Source organism: Ochotona curzoniae, unplaced genomic scaffold (assembly GCF_017591425.1).
Source record: "Ochotona curzoniae isolate NIBS_2020 unplaced genomic scaffold, NIBS_Ocur_1.0 contig_3819, whole genome shotgun sequence".
Classification (NCBI taxonomy): Eukaryota; Metazoa; Chordata; class Mammalia; order Lagomorpha; family Ochotonidae; genus Ochotona; species Ochotona curzoniae.
In genome coordinates, this window is record NW_024466004.1 from 10,633,419 (window position 1) to 10,650,690 (window position 17,272).

Sequence of the window (17,272 nt, forward strand, 5' to 3'; positions counted from 1 at the left end):
GGAGGCAGGACCATAGTCAAGCTCTATCAACATTTTTTAACACAATAAAATGGTGAAAGTAGGCAGCATGGAAAGTGATGTGGTGCTGGGGAAGGCAGAGGTTCATTGCACACCTCTTCACAATTTTTGAGTACTTTAGATAATTTAAGAAGTAGTCTTCAGTCCCACCCAGTAAATCTACACTAATTGCTGAGGTTAGCAGTGGTGAGTTCAGAGACCATGTCATGTCCCATGATGTGCTGGGAACCCAGGACAGGACTGTTTGGTCCCTCCTTTCCTGGTAGCTGGGGTTTTATACTGCATCTATTTTTAGTTGCTGTGCGCAATGGCTGCTGGGACCAATTGCTTTGGGAGGCTGGCATGAACTTTACCCTGGGAGAGGCATTTCATTCTGTAATCTGGTTCTGAAGAACTCTAATTGAGATTTGACAGTTTACAACTGCTGAAAGTTAGATACAGCTTCAAGAACTCTAAGATCAGGTAAATTTGCTGTGTACTCAGCAGTCAACAAGAAACTGCTCAAAGTTATTTTGGTCAGTGGATCTATAATCGCAAATAATATGCAAAACCCTTTACTGAAATGAAGAAAACTGTTATACACTGAGACTGCTATTTGAAAGTTCTGCCTGTGAGTACGTTACCTGATTTTTATAAAGCACTCCAGAGTCAATGCTCAGACCATTATCTTCCTTTGATGGACTAACCTATACTCAAGAAAGCAAACCCAAAGTTGAGGGCAGCTTTGTGGTGCAGCACCGCAGCTAAGTCACCACTTACAACACCAGCATCCTGTACTTGGGTGCTCATTTGAGTCCTGATTGCTCTACCTGCATGCAATCCAGCTTCTTGGTAATACCCCTGAGAAGGCAGTGGAAAATTGCTTCAATGCTTGGCACCTGATCAAGAATGAAATTATTGGCTCCTGGCTTCCATCTGGTTCAGCCCTAGTTGGCCATTTAGTTAGTAAAACAGTAGATGCAAGATCTATCTTTTTTTCTCTCTCCCTGCCAATCCCTCTCTCTCTATCACTCTACTTTTCAAATAAGCAATAAATAAATTCTTTTTTAAGAAACCTAGTGGCAGGCATTTGGCAGAGTGGGCAGGATGCCTCTTGGAGGAGTCACACTCTATATCTTATGGTTGGCTTCAAGTCCTGCCTTTACTCCTGATTTCAGCTTCCTGCTAAGGCATAGACTTAAAGGCAGGAGGTGATTCTTAAATTAATTAGATCCCCACCACACGTGGGTGAGAGTTTTCTCAAATTTCTGGCTCCTAACTGGCTTGGCCCATCCCCAGTTGTAGATATTTGGGCAATAGATCAGTAGATGTGATCTCTCTCCCCTCCTCTTCTCACCTTTCCCTTCTTCTCCTTTCCTCTCCTCTCCCTTCCTCCCTCCAGAGTGACAGAAAAACATAGAGGCAGAAAATAGAATGGTGGTTGCTAGGGGATGAGAAAAAGGGTGGGAATTAAGAACTCATAGGTACAGAACTTCAATTTTGCAAGATGATAGGAATTATGTTTCTATGAGGTGGTGATGGTAGCACAGTAATGCAGAAATATTCACTGCTTCTGAGCTAATAATAGCTAAGATGCGAAGTTCTATGCTGAGCGTGTTACACTATTTTTAAAATGGTGAACTTGAGATGCAGATATACAGAGAAACTTGACAAAGGTCATCAAACTAGAAAAAGGTAGCACTTGGATTTCAGGCCTGCACACCAATGTCTGGGGTGGGTTGGTTGACTCCTCTTTATGCATAAATGTTGGTGCTGCCATTCAGTGTGTCTGGAATTCTGGGTTCATAATTAGGAATAAGCTCAAAATAGAATAAGGTGTCCTCTGCTGCACAGGAAACTGGCTTCTTGGGTGAGCTTGGTGGAGATCAGCATCGCCTTTTTTTTCTTAGCCAGATGCCCTATGTGTTGTATCACCTATGCAGTTCATGGTGTGTGCAATAGTTTGTTCCAACTCATGAGAGCCAACTGTCCATTTTCTTCCAACTTGCTGTCCCATAATGTTACATTGATGGCCTCAAATTGACTACAGGGCAGTACTTAAACTTCAGAAATCAACAAACGTTAAAAACAAAATTTTCCCTACCAGAGAGCCCGTGGCTTTCATTCACCCTCACAACGGTTGGCATGATGCGTTTGAGAAACTTTGGGGGACTCTACTATCTTTTAGGGGTGATCCTGTATATTCATCAGCTTTTTGTTAACTACCACAGAATACTGGAGAGAAGCTATTTATGTAAAAAGAAGTATATTTTCACTCATGGCTCTGGAGGTTTAAGTCCCAGAATCTGTTAGCCGGTTCTAATCCTGGCAGTTCCACTTCCCATCCAGCTCCCTACTTTGTAGGCCCCGGTCTCCCAAGGGTTAACTCCACAGCTCAGCTGTTTCTCAAAGGTGTAACAGGAAGGGCAATCATGGCCTGATACATTTAGCCCGTGGCTTGACTGCAATTTCCCTCCTTCCTGCTTCCCATTTTTGCACGTCCTGACTGCAATTTCCCTCCTTCCTGCGTCCCCTTTTTGCACGTCCTTGGGGGAGCTTAGGTGTGGCTTAACCATTGGGAAGATCCTAGGAGGGGCCAAGCAGACTATATAAGAGAGTTCGACTTTGAATAAAGGCCTCACTTCACAAGAATGAGTCTCAGTGTGTTGTGTGTTGTCTGTCTTGTCTGTCTCATAACCCTAGTCCCTCCGCTCGACTCGGGGCTGGAAGTAAGTGGCAATGCAGGCGTTGCCAACACTGCTTGTGGCCTGGGAAAGCAGTCGAGGGTGGCCCAGAGCTTTGGGACCCTGCACCCGTGTGGGAGACCTGGAGGAGGTTCCTGGCTCCTGGCTTTGGATCAGTACAGCACTGGCCGTTGCACTCACTTGGGGAGTGAATCATTGGACAAAAGATCTTCCTCTCTGTCTCTCCTCCTCTCTGTATATCTGACTTTCCAATAAATAAACAAATAAATCTTTAAAAAAAATAGTTCAACTGCTGGGATGCACTGAATTGAAATGGAAATTAATTTTTGTTTCGAGATTTGCAGTTTTACAGTTTCTGCTCTTGATTTATAAGCTTACACAGCTTCTTCAGTGTAATACATTCTGCACTTTACCTAGATTCTAGCATTAATTCTCAAGCTGTTAATCCTTGCTCCAAAACCAGCTGGGCACAGCCTCGCACAAAGGGTCCCAGCTTGGACTGTTGTTGCACCCCTCACAGCAACTGTACATGAAGTGCCGAGAACAGGTTCCATGATTTATTAACCCAATGGAGATATATTAATGGGATAGATAGGAAGAAGTAAGCCAGATACCAGAGACCTGTTCTTGCAGTTACAACATTCCTTTTAGGAAGGAACTCACCATATCCACAAGGAAATCCTTGATATTTCTCCCTCATATTTTATGAGCAGTCCTAACAATTCCCTTCTCTCACTCCTGGAAACTCTCCATTTCCAGTCATCAGTAGCTCTTGGATGGCGTGGAGTATCTGAGAAGTCATTTCGACTGAAAAGAAGGTTGCCAATGAAGGATCCTGATCTCTGAGTCTGCTGACGGCCCTCATGGTGAGAGGGACAGCCCCAACAACTGAGAAGTTTGCAGCTTTGGTGGATCCACTTGGCTTCAGAGGGACTCTCTGTGGGCATGGGCAGTGGGAGTTGGCAGCATTATTAAGATCTGCATAGGATGAATTTTAGTTGCAGAGCTTTGCTTAAGTAACAGACATTTCAAACCACTAGAATCATTCAAACTTTGATCACACAGACTATTTGTTGACAAATAATTTTCATTGAGTATTAATTTTGCAGGCACAAACAGTCCTCTGTCTAAAGCCAATCTCTCTATATTTTTAGGCAGGAATAGAGGCCCAAAGAAGGGCCTTGTGATGCTGTAACCGATTAGTTCTCATACTAAGTTGCTCCACAGTAGCACTGTCTTATAAAAGTTCTGCAATGATGGAAATGTTTAATGCCTGAATTTGCGAATGCTGTAGCTGCAGCAGCTGCACACACAGCCATCAATGATTTAAAACACACCAAGTGTCTCTGAAGAAGTGGATTTAATATTTTACTGCATTGTAATTAATTTAAACATTTATGGCTTTATGTGGATGACTATCATTTTAAATATTGTAATTCTAGAAGAGTCAAGCCAGTTTATAGAGTTGCTACTGTAAATACTATGACAATCCACCACATTCTTTCCTTTCTTACCACCACAGAAGGACATAGCAGAAATATTTCTGCAGAGGGGCGCATGTGGCTGGTAGCGAACAAAAGGCTCTCCCTCACGCCAGCTGTTTGTTAGCACCTTAGCTGTTTATCTTGTAGGTATAATCACTAAAATGTCAGAACATGAGTCATTTCCTAAACAATGCACTGTAATGTTTATTTTGGTTGTTGCCATGTGACTGTTGGCCACAAAGCTTATTTGGTAGAAATTGATTCCGACAGGCTTAGTTCTTCTGATGACCCATAAGGCTCATTGAAAGGAGACAATGGACCCCTGCTCATGAGGCGTTAAAGTGAGGGTGTGACCTCAAGCCCAGTTTTCTAATCTTTATCCTTTTAAGAATGCACAAATCACTTGGTTTCAGAGCTGTAACTCCTATCTTCTTATAGGATGAGTCCCTCACACCTCTGACGGAAGTCATTCATGGAGGAGCTGAGCCATTTGTCATTAGTTTTCCAGGAACTTGAACCCTGTGGGGCAGAAGGTAGTTTGAGGAAGAGATTCCATTTGACAATAATAGAGTTCATCTTGGTGGGTTTTGCCCAGAGAATTAATGGGGTCATCAGATGAAAGAATACTTCTACTAGGTCTGTATTGTGAATCAGGGTGGGAAATGTCTGAGCTGTATAAGGCCCTCAAAGCCAATCGGTCTATGGTTGCCATTTGGCAACCACAGGTGGGACTTGAAATTCAGTAAGTCTACAGCAAGATTTTATTTTTAATGTTTATTTCTTTAAAAGACAAAGTTACAAAGAAAGCAAGAGGATGTAGAGAAAGGAAGAGAGAGAGAGAGAGAGACCCATCTACTGGCTTTCGAACATCAGAAACCGGTTAGTAGAGGACCCAAAAAGACACTAGAAGTTTCTTTGAGTTGACCAGACAATGGAGATTTAGAAGATCAAAGCAGCTAGATAGTTCTAAATAATTAAAAGAAAAATATCAATCAATACAAGCTGGTAAGTGGCTAAGAGAATCAAGTTAGTGCATAAGAATATTAAAATCCCCCATAAATATATCCTGCAGCTTTAAGCAGTTAGAAAAAAGAAAACGGGCCCGGCGCGGTGGCACAGTGGTTAAGGTCCTCACCTTGCACGCCCGGGATCCCATATGGGCGCCGGTTCTATCCCGGCAGCCCCGCTTCCCTTCCAGCTCCCTGCCTGTGGCCTGGGAAAGCAGTCGAGGACGGCCCAAAGCCTTGGGAACCTGCACCCGCGTGGGAGACCCGTAAGAGGCTCCTGGCTTCGGATCGGCATAGTATCGGCCGTTGCGCTCACTTGGGGAGTGAATCATCGGACGGAAGATCTTCCTCTCTGTCTCTCCTCTCTGTATATCTGCCTTTCCAATAGAAAAAAATAATAAAAATAAATCTTTAAAAAAAAAAAGAAAAAGAAAACATGATGAGGAGAGAATTGATAATAAGTGTGACAACTTAGACCAAATAACATGAAGGTCACAAATTACCGAACACATTGACAAAGATAGAACTTGCATGTCCCTACAAGAAATTCCTAATGAATTCAAATTTACTGATGGAATCTACTAAGTTGCTAGGAGAAATAGCAATTTGAAGATTTTCTGGAAAACTGTTCCAGGGACTGGACATTCTATGTAGTAGGCATTATTTTAATTCAGAAACGAGACAAAGAAATGAAAATAAACTATAGGCTAATATTTCTCGTGAACAGACACAAAAGAACTATAATAAAATTGTAGCCAATTACATCTAGAAATTTTAAAAATAATAAATCATGACTAAGCGAGGTTTGTCATAGACAGGCAAAGTTTGTTTCACATTTGAAAATTAATAGATTTCACATTAATGGTGTGACAGAGGAAAGGAAGTGGGAGGGAGAACAGAGGAAGAAAAAGTGAGAGAGGGTTTTGTACCATTTGCAAAATAAATGAGGTAGATTGTCGAACTAAAGCTATAGAATTTCTAGAAGTATATAGGGAAAACATTTGTAGCCTTAGGTTAGACAAACCTTGCTTAACACATATAGAAGAAAAAGGCGTTGGTGAGTGATATGTTTTGAGTTAGTCTCAGTGTGTCTCCCAGAGTGTCACATGCTACAAGTTTGAACCCCAATGTAACAGTGTTGAGGTGGCAGACCTGGTCTTGAAGAGATGACTGGATCGCTACTGGGTTACCAGTCATGGAAAAGATAATACAGTTCTCACAAATACTGTGTTGTAAAACAGCAAGCCTGAACCCCCTGGTCGCCTACGTCCTTACTTTGTTCCCTCTTAAAAGCCACATTCGCATTCCAGGCTTCTGCCATGCTGTGGCACAGTCAGAGAGTAACACCAGGCTCTTCAGACTATCAAGCTGCCAGAATCATGAGCCAAATAAACGTTTGTTCTTTATTGTTAGCCAGTGTTAAGCATTGTGTTATAGAAGCTCACAGTGGATCAAGACAATGAACTTCCTTGAAACAAAAATCTGCTCTTTAAAAGACATTTGTTGATGGACGTTCAATGAATAGACAAGCCACAGACTTGTAAAATATTTTCAAAACATCTAGGGCAAAACAAATTGCATCTTGATTATATAATGAGCGTTTAAGATTCAACAGAGTTGGACAATATGCTAAAATGACACTAAGCAAACTTCTTGAGAAGATACTTCACCAAAGAAGAAAAAGGTGGTTAATAAAAGCTTGAAAGGATTCTTAGCATCATTAGTCATTAGTAAAAGACAAAATCAAGGTGCAGAGAAAAACCATTAGGCATGCCCGGTATGTCTGAGATTTAAAAGATGGACAGTGTCATGGGCTGTCAGGGGAGTAACTAGAAGTCACATACAAATTTTGACAGCCACTTTGAAGATAATCTGAAAGCTTTTAAATGCAAACATGATCAGGCATTCAGTGACCTGACCATGGAGCTAAGTCATTTAGAGTATAGCATAATAGGTTCAGATTCACTCATTCCAAGATGGAGACCTTGATTCCTGGTTTTGGCTTGACCCAGCCCAGGTATTTCAGGTATCTGGGGAGTGGTCTATCTCCCTGCCACTTCAGCTTTCAAATAAATAACTAAATATTTTGAAACATGTGAATCCTAGTTGAGATCATTACTTCAGAGTATCTACCACTGTTCTTAGAATTGACATACTCCCCACATGATGATTTGATTGATATTTCTCTCTTTTTTTGTGAGCATTTCTTCCTCTGTGTCTTGGTCTGTTTTCTATTGCTGTAGCAGAATACTTTGGAATGGGAGGTTTATAGTAAAACTGATTTGGGTTCGTGCTCCTAGAGTCCAGGAAATCCAAGACTATAGCACTAGCATCTGTTTGACTCTTTCGGGGTTTCCTGTGTGGCTTCGTCACAGGCAGGAAGTGGAAAGGAAGTGGGCATGGGTACGAAAGAGAATCAAGTGAGGCAAACAACGTGAAAGAACCTGCTCTCCCTGTAACAAATTCGATCCACCTGGGAGTGAGAACTCACTCCTGTGAGAAAGGCATGAATTCATTCCTGAGGGCTCTGCTCCCATGACCAAACACTTCCCAGTCAATATCCCCAGCTGATACCATGCACTGGGGACCAAGCTGAATGGGAATGTTCGGTGAACACAAACCACATTCAAATCACAGCACCACAAATGTCCCAAGATGCTGAAAGGTTCAGAGAAGGCAGATGACTCCAGAGGAAAGAAAATGAATCGGGTTGTTCCACAGCCCATTCAACCCATTTCTCACGGGCAGGGTTTGAGTATTCAGGCAAGGAAAGCAGAATGAATTGCAGTGATAAGGAACATTCCAAAGAGTTCAAGGACCGTCCTAGGACTAACCGCCTCAGAAATGCCAATAGCGAGGAATGTATCCTGTACTGAGAGCCTAAAGTCCCAACTGTCATCAACATAAAGGCATCTTAGGGCAAATTTCTTAGCTCATCCGTTTTTCAATGTTCTTGTTCCCATGCTAGGATTCTGTAATCTCTTTGATTGATGACACTGATTCACAAAGCAAGCCAGGTCATTTTGGGCTCCGAGAAAGCGATTTGGAATAGCCCCAGGCTTTGCTTGTGTTCCTAGCAGTTCAATTAAGAAGAAATTAGGACAAGAATAGAAATCTTGGCCTGGCACAGTGGCCTAGTGGGCCTAGTGACTAAAAGCCTCACTTGAACGTGCCGGGATCCCGTATGGATGCTGGTTCTAATCCCGGCAGCCCCTTTTCTTCCAGCTCCCTGCTTGTGGCCTGGAAAAGCAGTTAAGGACGGCCCAAAGCCTTGGGACCCTGCGCCTGCGTGGGAGACCTGGCAGAGGCTGTTGGCTTCGGATTGATGCAGCTCCAGCCATTGCGGTCACTTGGGGAGTGAATCATTGGACAAAAGATCTTCCTCTCTCTATCTCTCCTCCTCTCTCTATATATCTGACTCTGCAATAAAAATAAATAAATGTTTAAAAAAGATTAATCTTTGTTCAAATGCACTCAGTGTCTGATTTTTATATGCTTCATTGGCTCTACAGAAGGACAGTTGGATTCATGAGCCTGGCGCAGCCTTGTGTTTCTTCATGAATGTGTCCAAGAAATACATTGAAATGTCCTTGCCAGTGATGTCAGTGTGGCCTGTTGTTAGAGTATGTTGCAGCAATAAGATCCTTTCTGCTTCTACTTCCAGATACCTAAAAGTTCAGCTTCTGAGACGTGCACCCAAGCTATCCCAGATCCACACAAACACATTTTTTTTTTAATTGAAGGGTATACTAAAAGGACAACGGTTAGAAATTTGAGCTTGGAGGAATATTTATCCTACTGGTTAAGATGTTCATGTCCCACATCCCACCTCTGGGTAGCTGAGTTTGATTCCCACATCTGGATCTTGCCTCTAGCTGCCTGCCAGTGTAGACCCCAGATGGATGAAGCAATGATTCAGCAGCTGAGTTCCCATTTTCTGCATCAGAACCCTCAACTATGTTCTTAGTTTCGGTTTAGTACTGGTCCAGCACCAACTATTGTAGACCTTTTGGAAGTGAACCATCAGATAGAATTATTCACTTATTTTTCTCCCTCTCAAATACTACTACTAATAATAAACTAAGGAACTTTATTTATAATTATTATTTATTAATCCATGTATCTCCCCTACTTCTGCAAAATACAAAGCAACCAAATGTATACACTGGTAATACAAAACCAACATTATATTGGCTGGTTTATTCCACAGAAATGTGTCTGTCCAAAGCCAAGATAGAAATATAGAAACTTTTCTAGATGGTCAGTATAAGAAAAGCACAGTCTTCATTATACACAATGTGTTTATACCCAAAGTCTTGAGCTAGACTTAGAAACAAGTGTGGTGCATGTCTGGCTGGTCTTCTCTACACATGGACAGAAATGCTTTTCAATCTGCTCATCCATCATTCTAAAAACATGGCTGTGCTGATAAGATCTGTCCCAACCACATTCTCTTTCTCTCATTAGTCTTCAGGATAAAATTCAAGCTCCTCCATTTGCTGGGCGAGACATCATTCTTGGTTCTTCCACCTCACCACCTGCCTTCCACCTCTGTGGACCTTCTGTCCAACCAGTCACATGGATACTTTCAACATAGGTCCAAGTCATCTGTACCTTTTGCTTGTGCCAAGCCCGTTGCCTGCAACACTCACTCCATTTTCTCCTCAGCTGAGCCTTATTTCAACATCCAGAGCCAGTTTAATTTCCTTCAGTTCCTCCAACTTCGCTTCATTTCTTACTCACAATGGTAAGCCTTTGTTTGCCTCCAAGGCAAAGGTACTAAATGTATGCTTATGAAACTTTCAGAAAGAACTTAGAAGATAAGGGAAATTTTCTCATTAGAAATCGGCCAAGAAAATAACTCCAGCTCACAGATGATGGCAGAAAAAGAAGTGAAGCCTGAGAATGGGTACACTTTTTATGGGAAAGGCAGATTTACAGAGAGAAGGAGAGACAGACAGGAAGTTTTTCCATGCAGTGGCTCACTTCCTAAGTGATTGCTACAGCCCGTGCTGAGCCAATCCAAAGCAAGGAGCCAGGAACTTCTTACGGATCTCCCACATGATACACAGCCCCAAAGCCCTGGATCATTCTCTACTGCCTTCCCAGGCCACAAGGAAGGAAATTGGAAGGAAATTGGAGCAGCTAAGACATGAACTAAGGATGCCCATATGGGATCCTGGCCAGTTGCAAGACAAGAATTTAGCCACTAGGCCACAGATAAATAAACTTTTTAAAGCTGCACATCCTTATTAGTAAGGAGCTTGAACTTTTCCCAATGACTCACAACCTTGGATTGTTTATAAATTATATTGATGATTGAGGTACTGCTAAAAGAAAACAGTGTGTACATTATAAGATATTAACATTTAAGAAGCTTAAATACAACTTAAATTGAACTGTTGCCTATATGGAGTAGGTTGGATATCCCATTTTGGGTGCATGATCTTATAAAATCATCAGGCTCCTGTTTTATCATCATAATAACAAATACTATCAATTTTGTGATATGTTCTGCTGAGGCAAATTATGGTGAGTCACTTCTTTAGAACAATGGTTCTAGCCAGTCTAAAAGGTCAATCAATCGGGGCATTCACCTTGCCTGACTTCAAGTGGGCATCATTTACATTTTACATGAGAAATACAAATGACTCTCATTTGTTCACTACACAACCTCAACACCCCTACCTGTGCACCCCCTGAATGTACTAATGACAGAATTCTCTGCAGACCACAGCTGTGAACTCTTTCATGGGGATCGACTTCATGGCTGCTCAGGATAGACAATCTCCTTGATCCTTAGGACACTCAAATCCAGAGATGATCATCATTGTTGAAAAGGCTCTGAGGGTTGATGAGAAGTGATGCCATGTATGAAAACAAAGGAACTCGGGGGCTATTTACCTAGAAGTCACATCAAACTGTTGTCAGGTACTATGCTTTCAACAAACTGTGCACATTCAAAATGTTCTTTAATCTTTTAAATAATCCTATCAGGACCTTATCATTATAACATCTATCCTACCTGTCCACCTATCCCCCTCCCCGCCACACACACACAAACACACAGTAAGAAGACTTTTTTTTTTTCCCAATCACATGCTCCCTAGCAAGTCTGAGACTGAAATGAAACTAACCCCTCCATTCACCCAGTAACTCCCACTATGACTTCTAGAGTTGAATGTGTCTTTGCAACCGCATCAAATTTATCAGCAAAGTCCTTGGGCTGTCTTTGAAACTCCCAATCAGAAGCTGGCATTGGTGCAGTGGTTAAACTGCTGCTTGGAACACGCTATTCCACATCAGAGTGCCTGGGTTTGATCCCAGCTTCACTCCCAGCTCCAGCCCCCAGCTATTGTCTCTGGGAGGTCTCAGGTGACAGCTTGATTACTTGGGTCTCTCATATCCATATGGCTGACCTGGACAGAGTTCCAAGCTCCCAACTTTAACCTATTGTTGGCATTTGGGGAAGATCTCTCTATATCCTTCAAATAAATGAACATATGTAAATTAACTAAAATAGCCTAAGAAAACAAGTTCGCTTTTATTTCAAACCATACTACTGCTATCACTGCAGGCTAACCTACTCCATGTGTTGCTGAAAGTTTCCAATTGCCTTTGAATTCTCCCCATTTCTGCTTTACCCCTTCTTCACTGGCTGTTACCAAAAAAGCAGCCAGAATGTTCCTCTCCAAACCATCCAGTGACGCCTCCTACCACTCTGAGTAAATGTAAAAGCCTTTCCAGTGTTCCACAAGGAGGCACTAACATGATTTGCTTTTTCTCCACCTCCCCATCATCCTCTCCTGTCACCCGGCACCCTGCTTACCCCGTGTGGGCCAGCTGCACCCTCACTCCCCACCACCCTCCATCCTCATGTAGTAGGCTGTCATGTCCATGTCTTGTCTCCTAGAAGCTTCAATGTCACCCACAGGGAAAAGGGAACTTGAAGATATGATTACATAGAGGGTTTAAAATGGGGAAATGGACCCATTTCATTTTGGTGGCCCCAACCTCATCACAAAGACCCTGGTAGCAGGGGAGCAAGAGGAGTCGGGACTCAGAAGGTGACAGAGCAGCATTAGGAGGGAGCAGGCATGAGGTCAGCTTCTAGAAGGTGGAAAAAGGAAGGAAATGAGCTAGAGCTCTCAGGAGGAATGCAACCTGGGGACACTGTGAAGCTTTAGCCCTATCAGAGCTTCCTAGACCGCTGGCCTGCAGAATCGTATGAGAATATTTGTATTATTTCAAACCAACAAGTTTCTGGTGATGATGACGGTAGGAATAAGAAATTAATACCTCCATATCTTGTTTCATGTTTGTTTTTAACACGATCACCTTGACAGCTCCTTATTTATTTCTTTATTAGTTGCGTCTCTCATTATAAGGCAAAGGGTACAGGAGCCAAGACTGTTTTTGTTTCACTGTCGCAAGTTCAACACCTTGCACAATTTGGGTTGTGTAAATGCATGGATGACATGTTTTAATTTGTTAGCAAGCTACAGTGGCTGAACCTCAGTAAAATGTTGGTGGAACACCTGGTCACAAATCTGTGTTCCATTTTCATAGACATGTCTAGAACAGGTAGAGATGCACACAAATGAATACTAGATAGTCCACATGAAAACAACCCAGAAGAAAATTCAGGACTGCATAGCTGTAAGCTGTGCTAGGAAGATGGTGGGTAATTCATCCCCCTCTAATGTGAGAGTCCAGCACCCTTCCCACAAAGCTGGGAGGAGCAAGAAGCCAACACAGGGCTTTGGCTCCTGCCTCAATTCACACATCACAGTTCCAGCCAGCATGGAATAAAGCAGTGCAGCAGGCTGGGCTGGGAACTGGGGCTGGACAACAGGGTTTATAATTGTCTTCCTACAGGATGCTGGCAGCCACGCTTTATAGAGGAGTTTCACACGCATGAGTTGAGGCCCAGGGTTCACTCTAAAGTCCATTCATTCACATCATCACACCAAAGGGAGTGCAAGCGTAAAGTTCTCCCTAAATCTAGTATGTACTGTGGGCAATCTTAAACACTTTAGTAATTGCATATTACTTTCAGGCAGTTGTTCCTGTGTCAAGTACCTGCAGAAAAGTTCCAACATTTTCTTTTCCTGCTACTTCTGTTTGGTGCAATACCAGTGAGAGGTGATTCCCTAGGGAGAGCCCCACTTTGTGAAACCTACAAATAGTGACTCAAGGGACTAGTGCTGTAATGATGACAATGATGATAGTGTTGTTGGTGGTGGTGAGGATGGTGATGATGGTAACAAGGAGAGCTCACTTGACCATTGCATGAAGCTGCAGGGATGCTTCTGCCCCGAGGAGAAAAGCACATTTAATAATCTTAAAAAAAAAAGTTTCTGCACGCCACAACAGGATGCTGGCTGTGGATATGAAGGCTAGAAGGCTGGCAGAATGAGTCCTTCAAATGCCACCCTTTTGCAGAGCCATTCCTGACCCTGTGCACACAGGTACCTTTTCTCTGCCCACCCTCAATACTCTGCTCATTCTTCTAGTCTGTCTCCCACTCTGCTACATAATTTCTCAAGAGCAAGCCCATCACTGGCACCAAGTTGTTGGCTTTCTGGGAGTGAGGGCTGTGACTTGGATGTCCCTGCCCTGCAGACGATCAGCATAATACCAGACAAAGTTGGTGAGTGTTGAAGAGTGAGCCAAGCACTATGCTGGGCACCTAGCAACAGGACTTACTGTTAAAGAAGTAAGGCATGATTTGCCCAGGAAACAATGAGCCAAAAAAAATACGAAGTAAAAGATCAGAAAGCACTCAACTTGTAAATACACTGTATCTCCTTTGAGTGTTATTGAGAATCAGGCAAGGAAATAATTAGTGTGGTCTGGGGATTTTGGTAGCTTTGTAGCATAATCACTTTATTAGCAGGAAACAGCAATATCTCTTCATCTTGTTTTCACACTAAAATGCATTTAAATATGAATATCATGTGTACAAGGATTAGGAAAAATGGTCTTCCATTTTGAATAATAAAAGCAAATTTTAAAACATTCTATAGTACTATGTTTTGATAGTATTGGCATCATAATATGCATTACATTATTAGCCTAATACAAAGATCACCAAAGTTCTTTGTTTCAATATCATAGGCATTAAACATTAATGTATAATTAGCATCGTAACAATACTGAAATCATTGACTTCATCAGAATTTTTACTGTATTGGTGCCAAAAGGGCAAGCTTGGTAACGGAGCATTTATTGGCTATATATCTAAAAAACCTTTGACCTTAGAAGCAGAGAGAGGAAACTTTAACACCTGAACATACACTTTTCTCTTACAAGCCTTGGTTTCATTTTCAAACATCTTGTTGAATAATGAGATTTAGTCAGATAGGAAAACGTACTTTGTGTCTGTCACAAGGATAAGGATTTAAACAGAAGAGTTGAAAAAGGGTGTTGTCCACGGTATATAAGTCAATGATTAAACACATGTTTTAATTACTAATAGTTCTTGTCTTTGGAGAAGTCCCATGTTCATCCTAAGTGACTACTGATATAATTAGTACCTGTGTTTGAGCATGTTTGAGATACAAGGATTGTGTGGCATTCCCTGCTCACATGGAACAAAATAAAACACCTTGCATGCCACCTGTGTGTGCACCTGTGCCAGTCAAAAACAGCGCTTACCTTCACAAAAAGATAGATCTCGGGATCCGTGGAAGTTGCTTCATCTTCTTTCAAATTGTTGGCATCAGCATAGTAGGCAGAGGGCCCCTTGCTTGTGGAGAAAGCCCTGCTGTGCTGGATGGAGAAGTTTGAGGGGGAAGCCGGGTCTTCCTTCATCAGGATTCCATTCGCCAATGGCTCCTCTGGGTAGCCTACCTGGTCCCAGGCTGGCAAATGTGGTCCTTCCATTGTGATGTCCCTGTGGTCCTGGGGTTCATCTGATTGAGAATCTGGAACCTCATGGTCCACCTCATCAGGCTTTAGGCAGCCTTCTGCTTTTAGCTGGGGAGAGGTGAAGTTGTGGTCTTCGCTCCCGTTGACATGGACTGACACTGGATCATTCCCAAGGGTTCCCAGCCTTGTGGCATACAGATGATTTTCTGGTCCTAGGTCTTCCTGGACCTCATCATAAAAAGGACCTTCATTTTCTTCTGGTCGGTCTGGCACCTCATACATCCTCTCTTTTTCGATTGTGTCATGAATGTTGCTGTAGTCACCACCATTCATGGTTGTTGAGCTGATAGCTCCTTTGGTAGCCAGAGTAGATCAGAAATGAGGAAAGGACAGAAGATGCTGCCTGCTTTGCAGGGAAATCACTAGGCTTTTAAAGCAGCAAATAGCAACAACTAATAATGACAGGTTTCTAACAATCATTTACTGAAGCTTCCATAAGCAAACCACAAGTCCATGGGACAAAAGATAAAGTTTACACACTCAGTTAACTCCTTCACTCCTACAGATAATTCCTACTTTGGATTTCTCTTACTTGTCAGTCACTCTAAGATTCCTTGGATAAGTCTGAGATCATATTAAATTATCAGATCAGTATGCACTGAAATTCTTCATAGTTAACCTCTGCCATTAACAGAACTCCCTTCTCTTTCAATTAACAACATGTAAGAAGTTCCTACTGACTAGAGGGCAAGCACATTCTCCTCACTGGTAACCCACCTATTTATAGCCAAGTGCATCACACAAAAAACTCTGCGTATTGAAAACCTATGATAAATGAGTCGAATGTGCTCCAGTTAGGTCATGAATCCTGTTCACGTTTCTTATCTGTGAGCACCATTAGGTGGCTAAATAGCAGAAGGACGAGAAGATAAGTGCTCTGGCCTAGACACATGAATAAAACCCAAAGCAAAAAAGCTAAAAAATTTATGGTTTTGACTTTTAATTTTACCCTTTGAAATTTACATGATTATCAGTCAACAGACATTCACAAAGATCCCATTCTGTACAAACCATTGAACTGAGCACTGAACAGAAGATAAAAGATACATTTTCTGTCCCCATGGTATTTTAAAGATAGTTGGAAAGACAAGGAAAGAAGCTAAGAATCTGACCTAGACACTACCTAAGGTGTTTGTAGTGCCGTTGGCCCAGGTCACTCTACCAGTGTCACAGGCAGAGCTCTTAGCTCTGCAGGCTGTAGCTCTTAGCTCTTTGCTTTTTACCTGATTCTCTATTCTGCTTTGGCCTCATTCCCCTATCCTACCACATGCAGCTTTCTCCTCTGACAGCCCAGACAGATTAAAAAGCAACTGAAATAACAAGATAGTATGTGAGCAGAGAGAAGAAATACAGCTCTGCTTGACAGAACTCAACACATTCAAGGTGTTTGCTATTGGCAAAATCCTGTTGTACTCTTAGGTGCCAACACTGTGTCCAAAATCTTAACTGGAACTAGAGCAACACTTCTGGAATCCTAGGTTTTCGTATGTTCTAAAAAAATTGAGGGTGAGAAGCAGAGACAGGCTTTGAAGACTGTTTCTGCTGACCCTTTTTCTTTCTGAAATGCAAGACTTCATGGGTCCAAATACGTAACAAACTGCAGTCATAGATCTTACAGCCAGACATTTACAAGTGAGGGTTCACAGCTCACATTTTAGAACTAGAATAAACAGATCATTCAGTCACATATCATATATATATGTATATGCATATATATATTTGTGCGTTGTATGTGTTTTTATTTGCTCCAGGTGGGAACCTGAACTGTCACTTTCCCTCATTCTGGATCCTTTCCGATGCCACAGCAAAAAGCCCTCAGCTTGGCTGAAGTGGGACAGTGGACATGGAGACTCCAGTCTGGGGAGTCTCAGAAAAAAAATATTTAAAAAAAAGAAAAAAAAAAAAAGCTTATTGCATGGGTGGGTCTGGATGAATTCCATGCTTGACTTTCCATGGTCCCCACTGCCTCACCTTCCCTGCACCCTCACCCCAGTTTCCATTTTGGCAGGGAGAAGTGGGAAGACAGGACTCCGCAGTTTCCCTCCTCCTCCACCTCATTAAAAACCAAGGTTGCGGGGGTAGACAAAACCCAGCAAGCTGCACCCTCTCTCCTCCACCCGTGGTTAGAACCCTTTCCACATAAGGC

General features: G+C 42.3%; 1 protein-coding gene across 1 annotated transcript in view; it reads right to left on the reverse strand.

The window, feature by feature from the left end:
* CLIC5 (chloride intracellular channel 5) overlaps positions 1 to 15,835 on the reverse strand; it is a 147,425-nt gene extending 131,590 nt beyond the window's left edge. Inside the window, exon 1 of the mRNA XM_040983491.1 lies at positions 14,854 to 15,835. Coding sequence (XP_040839425.1) covers positions 14,854 to 15,399 — 546 coding nt within the window. The 5' untranslated portion in view covers positions 15,400 to 15,835. The remainder of the gene's footprint in view (positions 1 to 14,853) is intronic.
* Positions 15,836 to 17,272: the final 1,437 nt, after the last annotated feature.